A 17,304-nucleotide genomic window follows, 5' to 3' on the forward strand; every position below is an offset into this window, starting at 1 on the left:
AAGAACTATATGATCGATCTGTTAGTTTTCTTTCGTAAATCTCCATCTCCTATTGGAATTAGGAAGGTTTGATCAAGGGCATGTGATTTTTCCCTAGACTCGCTGTACTGGCTTCCAGGGTATGTCTGTCGGAACACCTCTGAGTCCCCTGTACCCTCATGTCTCTCTAGGACTTGTTGCCCATTCCCCAAATTGGTGGCCGGCTTGGGCCGTGGCAGGGGACCGAGTCTCTCAGAAATCCTTGGGTCATTAATCTTTGAGCTTATATGGATGGAATTCTCTCGACATTGCTTCAGGAAATCCCGACAATCGCGAAAGACGGCTTTCGATCCTTCTGCCCCTTCAGCAAAGAGGTGTCTCCCTCCACTTCTCATGGTTCGGGTCGAAGCAACTGGGTTAAGAGAAGCCTCATGTTGATTATCAAGTCGAGGGGTAATCTGTTCCCTATCAGGGATATCTATGTCGAATGCATGTGACCCTCCATGTTGGAGGGCACCCAGTTGATGGTTGACTTCCACGGGGGCAACAAGCTCGCGTGTCTGAGCTTGCCTAGCTTCGTGGAGTGTCTCGAAGAGCTTCTCATATTGCTCCTGGAGGACCTCATTCCTCATTGCTATCTTGTTGTTCTGAGCTTCCAACTCATCGACTTTAGCTTGAAGAAGAACTCGTTTTCCTTCCTTCTTTCGTTGTTTCGCACTATGTGCAAGGGGGGTGTCATTCTGTGTGCTGTGGCTTCCTTCGCTTCCCATGTTGGAGAGGGATGCCTGATCAAAAGAAAGTGTACGAATGATAGAAACCAGCTTGACACAGCTGAAGAGAGTAGGAATAAGTGTCGCTTCCCACAGACGGCGCCAAATGTTGATGCACAAAATCAGCGAAGACTTTGGTACAACAGAAAGTGTCAGGTTTTATGACCTTCGCTTGGTTGCTTCGGTCACTAGTGAGGATAAGTACGTAAATGAATAGAGACAGAGAAGCAAACACAGGATGTACGTGGTTCACCCAGATTGGCTACGTCCACGGAGTAGAGGAGTTCTTATTAGTAGTGAAGGGCTTACACAAGTACAAAGGATCAAGCTCTCAATTTAGTGAGTTCTTGTGAATGATTTAACACAAATGGCATTAGGCAATATTGTGGGGGAATGACCCCTATTTATAGAAAAACTTGTAGCTTTGTCACATTGACATGTGTCATGTTATGATTGGTTCTTGATGTTGACACGTGCTGCGCTCTGATTGGCTTCTAATCTTGACACGTGTCGAGTAGTGATTGGCCTCCTGGTCGGAGGGGAACTCTTCTGGGTCCTTGACAGTATAGCGTTGGCCGGTGCTCGGTAGTTTCGGGATTGGTCAAGTATGGTACAAACATCATTCATAATATGTTGAAACTCAGAAGGGGCATTCTTCAGTTTGAAGAGCATTACGTTCTATTTGTAATTTCCAAACAGTAAATTAAAAGCAGTCTTATATTTATCCTTTTCAGCAATTTGAATTTTCCAATAACCAGATTACATATTGACTTTTGAAAATGTTACAGCTTAGACTTAAGGGCTGGTTTGGTATTGTTGTGCTTTGAAAAAAAGCTGTTGTGAGAATAAACGGCTGTGAAATAAATCAGCTGAGTGTTTGGTAAACTTTTTTGTAAAAGTGCTTTTGAAAAAAAAAACAGTCTGATAGTGGGTCTTTTCATTAAAGAAGTACTGTAGATTCGTGTGCTTTGAAAAAAAACCAGTTTTCCAAAGCTACAAATAGCAGCTTTAGCTTTTTCCTTTGATTTCAACTTATTCTCACAGCAGCTTCTAAAATAAGCCATTTTTTTTTCAGTTTACCAAACACCTAAAACCCTCACAGCTTTTTTTCATGGGTGCTTTTTTTTAAGCACCTCACTCCCAAACTAGGTCTTAGTCAATCTAACAAATTCTTCTTATTAGGAATGAGATACCTTATCCATCTGAAAGTTTTATCGAATGGTTTAAATTTAGGACTAACCGGAGGGCTCCTCGTTCCAGTTGAGCCTCTTTCTCCACATAAAACCCTGAGCAACTCTAATGACTAGCTCTTGCGAATCAGCTTATTTTCAAGAAGCTCGATTATTTCTTTTTTACATATTTTTATTAACCTGTTATTCATTTGAATGTGTCGAGCCTTTATTGGAATATTCTTTTCTTCAAAATCAGACTCATTGGGTAACTCAACAATGTGTCTTTTACGATCCAAAAAAAGCACTGGAAATACCTGCAAAAACTAGTCTTTCGAAATCCTTTTGTATTGACTCAACTTTCTTTTTAATTGTTTCAGTAAGAAGTTGTCTTTCAGTTTTTTTAAAATGAATTTACTCTTTCAGAGAACAAATAAATTTTTCTTTATTTGTAATTTTCTGTTGTATGAAATTAATATCATCAATTTCAGTGAGTCTCCCATCACCTCTTAAAACTCGGTTTCAATTTCGTTTTTCCTTGAAATATCATCAGGAAATGGTGGATATAGTTATAGAATTTGAACCCTCGCCTTAAGTTCTCTTAATTCCACTTTTGTAGCATTTATTTCAGAATGCAAATCATTAAGAGTAGGTTCTTTTTTCTTATTATTTCAGTTATCCTATTGATAATGGTCTTGAAGCTTTAAGCGTTGAGTGGCTGCTTTTCGAAACTTTTTTCTTTCCGTTTTTTCTCTAGACATATGCAAGTATTTTTCTAAACTTTTTTTTTTTTTTTTGGAGAATCTTCTATTTTATCTACAAGTCTAGAATAAGACTTTCTTCTATAGTTATTACGCAAAGACGTTAGTTGCAACTAGAATTTTCATCTTAATCAGAACAACTATTTTCAGTTGTCGACTCAAATAGTTATTCCACTTAAAAAACTGTTATTTCCCCATCACTTTCTAGATTAAGATTATTAATCTTATCTTTCATTTTGCACTCATTTCTCATGTGCTCTATTTTTCCACACCTGTAGCAAACAAGAGGGTTTTCTTCACCACTAATTCCTTTTCTTTTAAAATAAAATCTTTTCTTTATAAAGTCCTTCGAGTTTTTCGGATAATGGTTATTTTTGTCTACCCCATAGGGTTTTTTATGCTTTTTATGAGGCTTTCTTGCAGATAATTTTGTAGTGGGCCTGAAATCAAATTGTTCAAAAAAGCACCTACCTCTTTCTTTTCTAAGACCCTTTGTTTTTCAAGTTGTTTTTTAAGCTTCATGTAATTACATAGTGTTAATCCTTCCGTACAGATCTCACTAGTTAATTCACCATAAATATACATATGATAATATATTATACCACCAAATTTGTTCCTTATCCATTGCCTACCTTTTTGGCAAAGAGAGAAGGTAATCTAGAAGCGGAAGAAGCATAAAAACATCTTTGTACCATCTGAAATAAGAAAAATTGGACATTTAAGATTCATCAAAAGTTCTCTAGATCGATCTTGTTGGAGCTCAATAGTTCCAACAAAATGGAGAGGTATAGATTAGAGTATTAAACTCTTTTTCTTTCATTTGTGCGTGTATATATATATATATATATGGCAGATCTGTGACACTACTTTTTTTACACAACTTTTAACACACGTTTTTATGGAGCCTACTTCATAATGTGGTTTAACGATCCGAACCGTGTATATTTTAGAACATCATGCATAGAACATCCTTTCAAAAAATTAGACAAATCATAATCATTAAGACATTTATTTGTAATGAAAAAAAAGAAGATAAATACGGTTTTACAAAGAAATCCTAAACCCTTAATCCAACAGTCATACAGTTTAGATTTACGTGATTTTTGGTAGACGTGATATTTGATAAAAGACCTAAAAGATAGACAGTTCATATTAGAATAATTACAAAGTGGGCTCCACAAAAACACGTGTAAAAAGTTATGTGAAAAAATGTTGTCACGGATCCGTTATATATATGTATGTGTGCGTGGGTGTGGCCAATGATGCTTTTTTGTTGTGGGATGTGTTATCCACACACCTCATTTTACTTCTTATACACTATTTGATATTTATGTCCGTTGATCTTCTTCAATTCATCCGATCCTACGGTCGAAAATTAAAAAGGTGTGTGTGAAGTAAAATGAGGTGTATGGATATCACACCATTTTTGTTGTGTGTTAAGAGTGGTTTGTGTTTACAGCATTGTAATAGTTGTGTCTAAATCATAAAGCTGAGTTGTAAACTTGTTTGAATTTTACCTCTTAACTGGATTCTCCTTGTATCATTCAACTGCAACTTCATCGCCCTCGGGATCACTCATGTTCTTGACGCGGAGTTCAACAACCCTCAGATCCCGCAGATGTTGCAAAATCTCTTGGAGAAGATCCACCCCTTTGTCTCCCTTCTTCATGGAGCTCATGCAGTGCTTGAGAAACTCCCTGTCTGCTTCAAGAGCTTGTAGCCTCTCATATACATGATCCACCTCCTCTTCAATGGCTATTTTTCCATCATTCAATTCGAAATTGGTAATTGAATTCTGCATTATTTCAATTGATTCTGATTGATCAACGTGTTCTTCATGAGTTAACCCTTCTTCGCTTTCATTGTCAGTTGCATCCAAAAGTGGAAGAAGCCTCTTTGCCATGGAATCCAATGTCTTTTCCTCGGGATGATGTCTATCTATCCCATTTTCTTCTGGACTGCTAACATCATGATTCTCTTCGGAGTATTTGAGGCTGTACGTTGGGGAATGCTCAACTAGCTTAAAGTCCTCGGCGAATTCCTCATTTGCACCCAATGTGATTAGCTTCTCCTCCAAGGCTTTGAGCTGATCCAGAATGGACAGCCTCTCTTCCTCGAATCCTGCTAGTGATTCATCAAGAACACTCATATTTTTAACACAATCCAGAGCCAAATCTTCCAAACTCAGACCTGCATCGCCTGTGGTATTGTTTTTGTCATTGCTTTCTTGATGGCCACCGAAGCCACTTTCTTCGTCCCTCGCTTCAACGTTAAGATCAATCGATAGCGCATCACTATCCCATGACTGGCTGCAAGAAGCAGAAGAATTCCTACTTCTTATACTTCCATATTTAATTCTGCTCATGGTCCTTGCCTTCTCTTTTTCCTCATAATCTTGGACTTTCTTTTGATATATTTCCAATTCTCTCTCTAGTTCTTGCTTTTCCTTCTCCTTCTTGTTCATCAGATCATTCAGAAGTTGTAAGGCGTCCTGGTCGTACTCGGATTGTTCTTCCATCATCCTCTGGTATTGCAATGCCTCCATTTGCATTGCTGCCTTCTCTTCTTGAAGCCTTGTAATCATAGCCATAGTCTGGTTGGCGGCAATTGCAGACGCACTCCTCTCTTCCTCTAGTTCTGCATATAAAGAACTTAGAGATTTACGCTCAGCTGTCAGCGCTTCTTTGAGCCGTCCAATGGTTGTAAAAGGATCCCTCTCTTCTGTCTCACTCACAGCACTTCCATCCAAATACTCTTCTACTGCCGACTCCATTTTATCATCTGGTTTCTTGTGCAAGGAACAAAGACTGTTTACAGATGTTGGTGAGTCAGGAATCTCCTCTTCCTCTCGTTCTTGAGCCTTTTCAGGCATACTTGTTTCTCCTTGCGGTGTAGCTGCTACAGCATGCCTTGTACCTGTCAAAATTAAATTTACCATAAAATCCAGCTCTTTCTTATGTAACAATTACACTACTTACAGTACTAAATGTCCTTCGTCGAACGAATTTTTGTATCTAGGTGGAGGTAAGATATGATCTTGAGATTTACCGTAATCACTCTGAGCCGAGAATGTATCAGGTACATTGGGAATTTCAAAGCACGGCGAAGAAGAACCTTCTTGAGCCCGAGGGTGATCACTTGCACGGTCATACTCTTCTGTGTTTGCAAAAATACTTTCTTCTTCAGATGCTGCAGTTAATTAAGAAATCAGAATGCAAAATAAACTTACAGTGAAAAAAGTTGATGAATAATTACAATCTTCTGTACCTGGTGGATCACTTCGTTCTTTCTTATCGGGTTCTTCAATTCGAACAAATAATATTTGAGCTCCTGGAGCAGTGACTACTTCGTCACATGGCTTGCGAACCAAATCTTGTTTTACCTCTTCTGCGTCTACGTCAGAAGAGTTATCAGTAACACCCCTGGACATATCTAAGCTTTCGACTTCTCCATTACCTGTGTTAACTGCACTCTCGTTTGCCACAAGTACTAATGATGCTTCTCCGGAGAGTTGAGGTTCAGATCCGATGTTTGACTCAGAAGCGAAATTTAACTCTTTATGATCATGCTCTCTCACCTCCTCCTCTTTTACATTGCGGGTTACTTGGTCTACTGTAGTTGAAAAATCGATCAACTCAACGGGAATCAACCGATGATTGTGAGCACAGATCAAACCATTCTCGCAAGATAGGGGGATGATTTCAAGAGAGTAATCTTCTTCAAAGCAACACTGAATGCTAGTAGCACTAGCATCGGAAGATCGATGGACAAGTTTCGTGCTGTTAGAATCTGACCGCGCAATGTCAAGAGAACCTCCTTTGTTATCTTCATCTGCATCATTTTCCTGACATAGCAATACTGATCTAGACCTTGGACAATCTTCCACTGCAATGCCTCCGAAGCTAGAACTGCAAACATCCGATGTAAGTTGTTGCTCGTCTGCCACTCTGTCGTCTTCATGTTCTTCATTCGTTGTCTCCAACTCATAGCCATTGTCACTGTGAGTTGACAGGCTATCAAGTTTATTTGCACTTTGATACTGACCTCCATTGTTTCCATCATCCACAGCTTCTACAGCTGAATGCCCTTTCCGCGCATACTCCAAAGAACCGCAAGAAGGTTCAGAACAAGGACGGTGAAACATATTGGATATCTGAGTGGCATGGCTCTGACATACAACATCTGTATAAGAGTCGTTTGAGCTCTTGCCTTGTTCCAAGACGCCTTCGATTCTAGGAGTACACAACGGACAAGGTGGTTTCAGGCCGAAGTAGTTGGCATATTTGTTGATCAAGTAACCGAGCAAAGAGTTGAGGAGGAGGAGTATTATCAAAATCCATTCAAGAACAGCATAGACTAGAATTACAATCAACTTGGGAGTGTTCCTGTGCAACATGCTTGCAAACTTGTTGGTTGCCATGGATGTAGAGAGAGAGAGAGAGAGAGAGAGAGAGAGAGAGATGCTTTTCACGTTTAGACAGAAAATTGAAGACTGAGCTGTTGCAAGAGAAGCAGACTTGCTTCCCGGTCCGTTGTAAGTTCGTCTACAGTAAAAAATATGTTATTTTTCTTCTGTATCAAAGGGGGATCGGAGCAGGGATCCGTCTTCAACATTAAAAAGAGAAATATTATTAGAAACATCCGTTAAATACAATATAAACGCACCCGTAGAATCTACACCTGAAATTTTAGCTCTCAAGTTTAAAGTGATGATCACTATCCTAAGAGCAATTTAGAACAAGTATTATGTAATTAATTTGTACTTATTAATTGTTAATCAAATACATATGAATGCTACTTGGGATTCTTCTCATATTTGGTATTAAAGCGAGAGGCAGGGAATGATGAACACATGGGTTGTCAACACTCAGCAGTGACAGGCACGGTGGAAAAGCTAACAAGGAAAAAGAAAAAGTGAGTGGAAAAAAGGGAAGGAATTGGATCAAATTGGGGGCTTTTTGAAGAGTGAATGAGAGCCTTTGTATAAATAAAGGTGGTTGTATAATATCTGCTTTTGCTCATGGGCCTCTATATGTTTTCTTTAACTTTTCAAAAGTTCATTATTGGGTTTCAGAAACATAAAGAAATGTAAATCAAAGAACCTAACAAAACCTTCCTTGAAATGTTTAAGGTGAGTGATTTCCGCACGCTCATATTTTCTCTTTCGACATTTATGATTATTCCTGACTTTGGATTTGAATAAATTAAAGAGAATCAAGGGACTATTGAATTGAATAAATGAAAGAAATCAATGGACATGAATAAACATAAGTGTGTAAGAGAAAAAGTGAAGCGTTCGAGATATTTCTCATATTTAAAGAGACGAAAAATGATAACCACACCTTTTTTTTTCTCCTCTTACACACCTATAATTATCCCTAACTGTCTAATTGAATAAATCAAACAGAACCAACTGACACGACTAAGTAGAAATGTATAAAGAGAAAAAACAAATGGTGAGATTCTTACGTCACAAAGGTACTATTACAAAAACAAAACAAAGAAAAATGAAAAGGAAGTCAAAAAGAAAAGGTCGAGAGTTACCTAACATCCTAATAAATATCAGCCTTCTTGTAACTTATTGGTTTTGTAATACAACAATATACAAAACGATCAATAGGTCTAGAGTTCGACTAGCACTTGAATTGGTTATCGGAAAGATGAAATTACCCTTAATAGATGAAGGTACAAACAACACTTAAAAAACTAGTAGGCCCACATGATGTAATGGGATATGAGTTCTCTTGTCTCTTGAAATAAAACCTCTCGAGGGGTTTTATTAGTAATGTCCTCCATACTTTTGAACAACTGGCTTGAGACCTTACAAGTCACATTTCATGTGCAAACTCACCAACTTGTGGATCATGATGAGAGAATCAATAGATTCCCAACCTTTATTTTGTTGTGGTAACCGTTTGTGAATGGAAATGATTACCACTCTCTTTTTCTCCTTTTACATGTCTTGTCTATCCGTTGATTCTCGTTTAATTTATTCAATCTAGAGGCCATACATAAACAAGATGTACTGAAAAAAAGAGTGCGGACACGTCTCTTAGTGAGAAGTTGAAACCGAGTTTGGCTACACCGTTATACTGTATGTTGTATAATAGGATTTGTAACACTACTAGAGCAACCTTAGAAAGCAATCTGAACAAAATTAGGTAATTTTAAGAATACGGTAGGATTTGTAGTTAATGAGATGTCCTAAGTTTGAGTCCCCCATATCATCGTTGCATGGCCATTGTGAATTATTTGACATATTTCAATAAGATAAGAAAAAGAATGCAGCATTTTATTTACAGAATTTTGATCACTTTATTGTGGTGGGGGTCTTTTATCCTACCTCCATGTGAAAACCTACACTACAGTTGTATAAGTACGTCAACCTGTATCTGCATTGTCGTCGGATTCTTGGCTTTCCTCACCTTGAATGGTATTTTGGTTCATCGTAAACCTCCAGCTATCTCCTTCCTCGATCTCCCATTGTTTCTTAAGTTCAAAGATTGCTTTAGAGGCTGCGGCAGCAATTGCCGGATTGCTATCTTCTGCGAGTCTCTGCAAGGAAAATGAAATGCATGAGTTTCTGGCATCATCACGGCAAAGAATGACGATTACAAATTACAGTTATTTAAATTCCAGCAAACCTGTAATGCTCCCATCCCTGCATTACCAAGAGTCCACATAGATGGAGCTGCAGCCAAAGCATTGGCTACTGCTTTCCTATGCAACAGAAAACCAACAGGTAAGAGTGGATGATATACAAATACAATACAAGTCGTGTAGGAGTCAACAGAAACTAGGGAATCAAAATTCAAACAGGCTTCCTTGTCGCTGGAATTTGTAGCATCACCCGAAAATTTATTCAGTAGCACAATTGTTTTAAATTAATGTCGGCGTCAGACTTCTATTTGGCTATCTACTGCCTTATCATAGGTTAATTATAAATTTTACAGTGAAATGGATGGCAATATATAAGATGACAAACAAATTCCTAAAGGAAACATAAGTGACATCATTTGCAGCATTGTTTCCAAAAAGAAAGGCAAAGTATTTCCAAGAACATAGGTTTCCATGCGATACAGATACAGATACAGCCTTGTCCATGCACGTCAGTCAGAAGATTAAAGCATATTGCATGATTGGCTTTGTACACTTAAATTTTTTATTCATAAAAAAAAAAAAAAACTAATGAAAATGGCTTGAAAACTTTGAGTTTTAATGATAAGGACAAAATCAAGGGTAAAGTGAATAGTACCAGGAATGACTTTTTAGTGTAAAAATGTGGTTTTTCGTTAAAGTGAACAGTACCGGATGCTTTTCGTTAAAGTTCCCTAAAAATAAAGGCAAAACAATTAGCTTATGAGGAAAATGTATGCATTTGTCAAGTCTAAGGGGGTAAGATTGTCCAAGGGGCACTATAAGATAAAATAAGTAATGCTTGCATAACTTACCGGGTATTGACATCGGGAGAACTTGAACACTCTGCCAATAACGATACACTACTTTTACCATCCATTGCATCGAGATCAATTAGAGTTGCGATTAACAGCTCAAGCTGCTCCAGATAGAAAAGATAAGTTAAATGAGTGACCCTACAAGCAGTCTAACATAATAACATTAACTGCTTGACCAGACTTGGAACATAAATACATATAGATATGGACCTCTTCAGGATCAGTATAGTCAATTCCATCAGCTTCAAAGAGGGCAGACGCCATACTCCAGTAAGCTTCCTGTACACCAGTTAAAAGATTGCAACATCCTGAATCTCAAGAAAGTAGGAACAAAGTGAACTGGAGATTTCCAGGAAAAAGGGACCTGAATTGCAGTAATGCGATCGGTAGATACTTCCCCAGGAGGGAAATCAAGACTTTTCCCATTCTTTTCAAGCATTATACGCCCCAGTATGTCATTTTCTGATATAACACCATTTTCGCTTTGCAGAGGACTGGATGTCGACACGAGATATTATAATCCAAAGGTAAATACAGAACTGATAGAAGGTAGAAAACGACAAAGGAACTTAAAAATCACAAAACAAACTTACAAATTGTACATTTTGTTCACCGTCCTATCATGAATATTTTTGACAAACTGCAGATAATATGTAAAAAGTTCAGAGAACATGGAGTAACATAACTAGACATGATAGACTAGAAACATGTTCTTCCACAAGTATCCTTGTTAGTATTGCAAAACAAAATAAATTTACCTCCAGAGCCATTAGGGCATCTTCCATTGCACGTTGTTTGGCACGGAGGTCAGCACGGCGCAAATCAGCCTAAGAGAGTCAACACAGCATCAAGATGCATATTTTAGTGCATTATTATCATCATTGTATTTTCCAGAAAACTAAAATTGTTTTCCAGTAACACCGCATTTTTACAATATATATTTTATATACATTTCATGTATATAATGTGGAAACGAATTTTAGAAAACTTGAATTGTTTTTTAATTACACTAGACTACTAGTAATGGTTTTCTAAGTATTGGATGCAGATTTGAATTATTTAATTTTTTCTATTACAACATCAATGATATTGAACTATGTCTGTATCATTTATTTTTTAACATTTATACCTATGTTGATAATAAAGAAACCTGCAAGAGAAAATTCATGTACCCTCTCTTGTTTGCACTCTTGTGCATCAATCAAGCCCTTCTTTACATGCATTTGTTACAACTTTGACATCTTTTTTATTTTCTTGAATAGTTCTGTGGCTTGCTTATTTCTATTTTACACAATTAAAGCTCGTAATTTAACTACACACACTATTAGCCTATAGTTATCTAGTTTAGAGTCACAAATACCGGCAGGGCACACTGTTTTCACCTTATACGTTGCATATTCATTATAAATACAGAGTGTATGAAGCTCGTGTGTTTAATTGATGCATATTGAATGATTTCAATTTCTTCAAAGTTTCCTTCAAAATTTCTAAGTTTTGAGATACTACATCATGTCAAACAACAGAGAGAACAAAAAGTATTTGTTTCTGTGAAAGGAGTACCTCTAAGGCTCCGTCACTCCAATGCTTATCAGCAGCAGTTTTCAATCTAGACTCGGCTTTGTCTTTTAAGATCTGCAGAGGATTGTTGATTATCAAATTAGTAAAAAAAAAACCTAAAATTCAAAGTTTTAATAAAAAAAACTGCCCAGGGAAAAAAAAAAAACTACTTATATTTAGGCCCTATATGGTGGTTAGTAAATTTTTTTCCCAGAAAAATTGGGATTAAATCATTTAAAAAAAAAAGTTGAGGGCTTAAAAATAAATACAACAAAAGTACGCGTTTATTACAAAAGTGTTGCTTTGTGACTTACTGCTAAAAGCCCCAATAAATAATACACATACCATAGCAATATGATGAAGGAGCTCAGCTTTCTTCTTCACATTACGGTCAATTTTCTCAGTATCCTCTCTTGCCCGGGCTACAGAGCAGAAGGTCAGGATAACAACATCATAAGTTTCTTGAGAAAGATGACTGCATGTTTATGCAACCAAAAGAATAGAACCAAATAATCCATTCTCCCATTACATAAACAGAAAGAAATAAGAAGCCAGAAGTTCTAATAGGAGAATAATATTCATCCACGAACATAAACTCATACAAATTCTGTACACTAAACTAATTGATGTTTGGCTAGAGTGAAAAGACAAGTGGAATGGAATCCATTCCATTCCTTGGTTGAGTGCTCATTCCCCAAAATGAACATTCGAAGGAACCTGAAATCGTGGAATCAGCATACACCCATTTTATTGTGACGAGGTGTCCTTATCTTCTCCTACTCTGCCAGTGCCACTAACTGCCTCATCTAACTTCATCTACAACAGCCCACCCCTTTACAGGTTTATAAGCCATGTTGTCTTCCAATCTAATAATGATGACTTGCTGCATTACGCTATACACACACGCGACTACCACAAAATCATTTTGGAGTATTTTGGCGTAACGTGTACAATGTACTAAACATCACATTGTTAATTTCTTCTTGTTTGCAACCAATTGATTTTGCCTTGTCTTCCAGGCTTATCTTTATCCAGGTGGAAACTTGCTATGGACAACAAATGTGTGCATTTCACAAGGAATGGACCTAGGGAACTACTCCTTCTCCATCTGGGTTTACACAATTGAAAACCTTCTATCCTATCAGACATCTGAACTCGGCATGTTCTCCTTTTTTTTTCCTTTTATCTGTTGTTAGTCGTACTTTTTTTCTTTCCTGTCGCACAGTTCAAATAACTTTAGTCATAGCTTTTCCTAGAGCAGAATAGCATGCCTGAGTGCAAAATGTGGAGAGTATACAGCTTTTGTTCATTGTTTCTTGAGAGTGTGGCATATGGTCATTCTTACTATTGCATGCCTCATTAACCGTATTAGAGGAGTCCTAAATGTTACAACTCCATTCAAAGTCCTTCAGCCAGGTAGCTATCACATTTTTCAGTGGAAATATAACTTTGCGATTGGTTCCAACCAATGTTTTACATAACTCTTAGCTTAGATTATATTACTTTTTAGCAAAGAACAAATGTCTAAATTACAGTAATTACTAGAATATTGATTTGAAATTTGTAATTGGTGATAATTCTGAGGGAAAAGATGAGAATAGGATTTCATTATGACTTAGCTGACATATATAAGCCTTAACCAATCATATATTTAGACAATTATTGATAAAAATCTATTAACCAAGCATATATAATTCTTGATGAATCACTGATGCAGACCCTAGATTACAAGTTCCAAATAAACAACAAAGTTCGATTCCTTCCTTATTTCCAATTCAATTCTTGAAACCAAACACCATATTCATTCCACATTGTTTGTTATTCAAATTTGAATAAATTCATGTAAGTGTGCACTCAAAATAAAAAGAATTTATAAAGCAGCACAAGAAAATCTATTCACTGAAAAGGTGATAGAGTTTTACCATCCAGCTTAAGAAACCCCGACCCAAGAATAGCAACGTCTTGACGCACACGGGCATCCAACCTCATTATACCACTGACAAGAATGGAAATAATGAGCAATGAGTTCTACGCATGAAAATTTCAGGTTATCTAAAAATCATGGAATGACTAAATACATTAATAATGACTATCAAGTAGCCAGTACAATTGTACATCTTTTTCCTTTTGCAAACGAGGCTCCAGCTGAATTTACAGAATAAGGCCAAAAATATGGTGTTGCAAATTTTGATACAGGTCCTGTGTAATTTGAAGATTGTGAACCTTAATTGTAATTTAACATTGCAGCACTTGTTCTTGAAGTTAATAAAGACCAAGATAAGGTGGATTAAAACTAATTACTGTAATCTCACCTCAAAATGAAAAGGGAAAAAACGAATAGACTAGGGAATCTTACCGAGAAAGCAGAATAATGTCATTGCGAGCCCTTTCATTTACAAACTTCGCGTCATTGAAAACAAATTTGCAAGCTTCAGATAAACCCTGACTGGAGTGAGTAGTTCTCTCAGAAAAGACTGGAGCCCCCCCATCTTCATCATCCCCAATCTGTGAACTAGCATACAACAGGAGTTCTTTAACAGATATTGAAAAAGAGAACAATTGGCAGTTCTTTTAAACTTATGCTAAAAATATGCCATAATCAAAGAGCATGAAAAACAAACTAATTTGGCAAGAGTTAAAGTGATAGTTCAAATAAATACAGAAAATTCTGAAAGAAGATGAAGTAAATCATTGTTAAAAACTCAGACATATTACTTTTACCCAAAAAAAAGAAAAGAAAAAAAACTCGAAGAGAAAAATGAGGCACCAATGGAGAACACAAGAAATCAAACAAATTAATTAATTAACTCTTTTTGATGAGTGAACAAACATAAATGATGTAATTGTCTACAAAAGTTAAGTGTCACAGGACCCTCTGGTCCATTAGGTTCTAATTTGTAATTTTTCTCACCTTGACACTTAACTTTGGATCTAGATGAAGGGAATACAAATGTACTTAACCTAGTTTGAGGGCCGTGAAAGGTACCTAGAGAGTGAATCCCTCCCCCTACATAATATATACACACACTACTGTCCTTGTTTGTCTAATTGCCCTCTTCCTGTTAAGAAATCCTCCTGCTGGTTTTTTGTATAATATTGGATAACTTATAATGCATTATATCATCCGGTCTTGTCCCTATGAGTGAGTAGTCCTTTCTAGTAGTACTTCTGAGTGCTTATTCCTTACCTAAGTAAGCAAGTAAACGACCTTCATGTATCCCCTTTAGTAGCCTAAGCGAGCTTTCTTTCTTAGTGCTTGCGTTAAGGAAATGTTTGATTAAAAAAGCTAGATGCGGAGCAACCCTAGACCTACACAAGTAAACAAGCTAGAAGAAGATAAAAATCATATCTCAATCAACTCAGACGAATGTATTTCTTACTCTGAGACAAGAGGAAGATGGGAAGATCAAAGGTCTCTTTTCTTTTTGTCTTTCAAATGGAGACATATAAATGGCACCTTGCCTAATTCCTATGTTCAATTGGCATTATTTTCCTTCAAATACAAACCACAAGTTCCATGTAAGGAAAGTGCAAGAGATAGCGAAAATCCACGCATATGCAATTGTTTAATAAATTAACAAGTACCAATTTTTTTTATTTTTTTTTATTTGAGTTCAACAAGTTCCAATTTACCAGCAAAGGTTGACAATGAAAATCATAAGCCAGTTGACAGGTTGCTTCCCAATGAAAAAAAACCAAAACAAAACAATGATAACACTATAAACAATCTGATTTAAGGAAAAGCTACATTTATCTAATAAATTTGTTGACTTGCATTATGTTTTTAGATCAATTATTATTTGCTTTGTCCTCATTAATTTGCTGCACGTACACATAGAACAGTATCTAATTTAAAAAAGTAAATTCACCATCTCAGAAACATAACAGCTTTTCTACTAGGTTCTTACCAAGTCTCCTTTGCCGAATCACCATAAGTTATGATGCGTTCTTTTGCTTTGGTATTATGACTTCCTCCAGATAGGTATATGACAGTAGATCTCTGAGAGACAGTAAAACTAACTGGTTTACCCAATATATGCTTCAAACCATCATTAGAAAATCTCAATTTTTCTGAACTGAGACGTGCACAATTTAGCTGCCTCTGTTCAACCCCTTGACTTGGACAATGAAGGTTATGTCGTTGCACTGACTTGGAAAACGAATTTAAAATTCTGTATGAGTTAGGAATCGCTTTTGAATTAGTCACTGCAGGACAGCTTGAAACCTTGCTTGCAGTAAGTGCCATGGAAGGATCAACACACCACTAAAGTGAAACTAGCCAGCGTTTCCTTCAAAGAAGCTTAAAGCTTCAGTTGCAACAGAAAAATGAATCAAGAAAGTGTTATATTCTCATTTAACATAAAAAACTTACAAGAAAATACTACCACCCAAAACACAAAATTTTATACAAGTATCAACTACACAATATTCCATATACCATACTAAGTACCCAACATATGCAGTCTAAGTTTCTAACATGTAAACGGATACCATATTTCCACGGGAATCCTTTTAATTCATAGGCAAAGACTTTGCACAACAAGAATTTCATAACTTCTGGCTAAATGTATACTGGGTTTAGAAATCTTTTGCCAACATAATCCTTATAGCCAACCAATAAGGTATTCACTACCTCTCTTTTTTCAATAAACTCTACCCTCATGTTCCAGTCTTTCTTATTAGGCTTCCAAAATCAGTGAATTCAACATCTTTAGGGTTCAAACCTATTTAACTATGAGTTTGGAGTGCTTCTGTTTCATTCCAAAATCACGGTCCGTATATAAAGAACATTCTCATTTCTTTCTTCCAATTCTCATAAGGACACTTTAGTTACTTATTCCCTTTCGGCCCACATTTTCTCTTCTATTTAACCGCCCTTGACGATCTTGCAGCTCGCTCATAAAGTACAGAGTAACCTTCAGTTCATGGCAACAAAAGGTCTATAAAGTTGTTCAATTATAATGCAGAATGCCGGTGTTGTCACTCATATTATAGAGTTCAACACTAGAAAGTAGAGGCGATGTATTTTGATAGTTTTAGAGTTAATCATCTGCACAAATTTTATATAATATCCAATTTGCCCATTACTAATCTTGTTCACCTGAGCATTTCAGTTCAAATTTTCTTACCATTAACGTTTCACCACTCCTTTAATTACTCAATTATTTTAACATGATCATAACAACAACAAACACATAACAGCTAAATCAAAGCAAACCTTCACCATGCATTAGTCACTCAACAAAAATTCGAAAGACAAAATCTTGAAAATTCAACGACATCCCACTAACCAAATTTCAAATCAAAGAAAACCCACATAAGAATTTGCAGAATAATGATATGGAAGCAGCTCAAAGTCAGTGAATAAAGTAAGAAATGCAAGGAAACCAACTCACCTGCGGTAGGAAGCACTGACTTTACAGGAGAGAGAGAGAGAGAGAGAGAGAGAAGAGAGTGAGTAAAGCAGCCAAATTTATAGGCAGTGTACAGTGGAGGCAGAATGTCATGGAAATTGAGAAGAGAAATTGCAACCACAACAAGTTCCTGTGGCCCCGGAATTGCCACACCGCAAACTTACAAGAACGAGGAAGTATGGAAGGATGGAGAGTAACGT

At 36.7% G+C, this 17,304-nt stretch overlaps 2 protein-coding genes and 1 long non-coding RNA gene across 5 annotated transcripts; 1 reads left to right on the forward strand and 2 right to left on the reverse strand.

The window, feature by feature from the left end:
• Positions 1-2,940: 2,940 nt before the first annotated feature.
• LOC103426191 (myosin-binding protein 3-like) lies at positions 2,941-7,099 on the reverse strand. Of its 2 annotated transcripts, none has more exons than XM_008364284.4 (4): positions 5,947-7,099; positions 5,728-5,868; positions 4,197-5,595; positions 2,941-3,374 (listed from the first exon to the last, which is right to left on the reverse strand). In XM_008364284.4, the coding sequence occupies exons 1-3, from the start codon at positions 7,097-7,099 to the stop codon at positions 4,220-4,222; spliced, it is 2,670 nt and encodes an 889-aa protein (XP_008362506.3). In that variant the 3' UTR covers positions 2,941-3,374; positions 4,197-4,219. The 2 variants fall into 2 exon arrangements, with proteins under 2 accessions (XP_008362506.3, XP_028964416.2); XM_029108583.2 differs by having other exon boundaries at positions 3,171-3,374; positions 5,728-5,835.
• LOC139187955 (uncharacterized) lies at positions 6,462-7,261 on the forward strand. Its single transcript, XR_011570995.1, has 2 exons — positions 6,462-6,602; positions 6,748-7,261. It is a non-coding gene; the product is annotated as an uncharacterized lncRNA (long non-coding RNA).
• Positions 7,262-8,863: 1,602 nt separating this feature from the next.
• LOC103444194 (senescence-associated protein AAF, chloroplastic) lies at positions 8,864-17,299 on the reverse strand. 2 transcript variants are annotated; one of them, XM_008383115.4, is made up of 13 exons: positions 17,087-17,299; positions 15,599-15,997; positions 14,047-14,202; positions 13,613-13,686; positions 12,036-12,112; positions 11,694-11,765; positions 10,892-10,960; positions 10,727-10,773; positions 10,498-10,627; positions 10,344-10,412; positions 10,131-10,234; positions 9,324-9,399; positions 8,864-9,234 (listed from the first exon to the last, which is right to left on the reverse strand). In XM_008383115.4, exons 2-13 carry the CDS (start codon positions 15,934-15,936, stop codon positions 9,061-9,063), a joined length of 1,386 nt encoding a protein of 461 aa, XP_008381337.3. In that variant the 5' UTR covers positions 15,937-15,997; positions 17,087-17,299; the 3' UTR covers positions 8,864-9,060. The 2 variants fall into 2 exon arrangements, with proteins under 2 accessions (XP_008381337.3, XP_070660704.1); XM_070804603.1 differs by lacking the exon at positions 17,087-17,299 and adding an exon at positions 16,792-16,969 and having other exon boundaries at positions 15,599-16,397.
• Positions 17,300-17,304: the final 5 nt, after the last annotated feature.

Source organism: Malus domestica, chromosome 09 (genome assembly GCF_042453785.1).
Source record: "Malus domestica chromosome 09, GDT2T_hap1".
Classification (NCBI taxonomy): domain Eukaryota; kingdom Viridiplantae; phylum Streptophyta; class Magnoliopsida; order Rosales; family Rosaceae; genus Malus; species Malus domestica.

Bases quoted from the DNA above. Each gene is read 5' to 3' on its own strand.
- LOC103444194 (XM_008383115.4), bottom strand. From the start codon at position 15,936: ATGGCACTTACTGCAAGCAAGGTTTCAAGCTGTCCTGCAGTGACTAAT. The intron at 13,687-14,046 runs GTAAGATTCCCT...CATTCTTGTCAG, and splicing joins GACATTATTCTGCTTTCTCG to TGGTATAATGAGGTTGGATG. The intron at 10,774-10,891 runs GTAAATTTATTT...TATTATCTGCAG, and splicing joins ATGCCCTAATGGCTCTGGAG to TTTGTCAAAAATATTCATGA.
- LOC103426191 (XM_008364284.4), bottom strand. From the start codon at position 7,099: ATGGCAACCAACAAGTTTGCAAGCATGTTGCACAGGAACACTCCCAAG. The intron at 5,869-5,946 runs GTACAGAAGATT...AATTAACTGCAG, and splicing joins AGAACGAAGTGATCCACCAG to CATCTGAAGAAGAAAGTATT. The intron at 5,596-5,727 runs GTAAATCTCAAG...TAATTTTGACAG, and splicing joins CTCGGCTCAGAGTGATTACG to GTACAAGGCATGCTGTAGCA.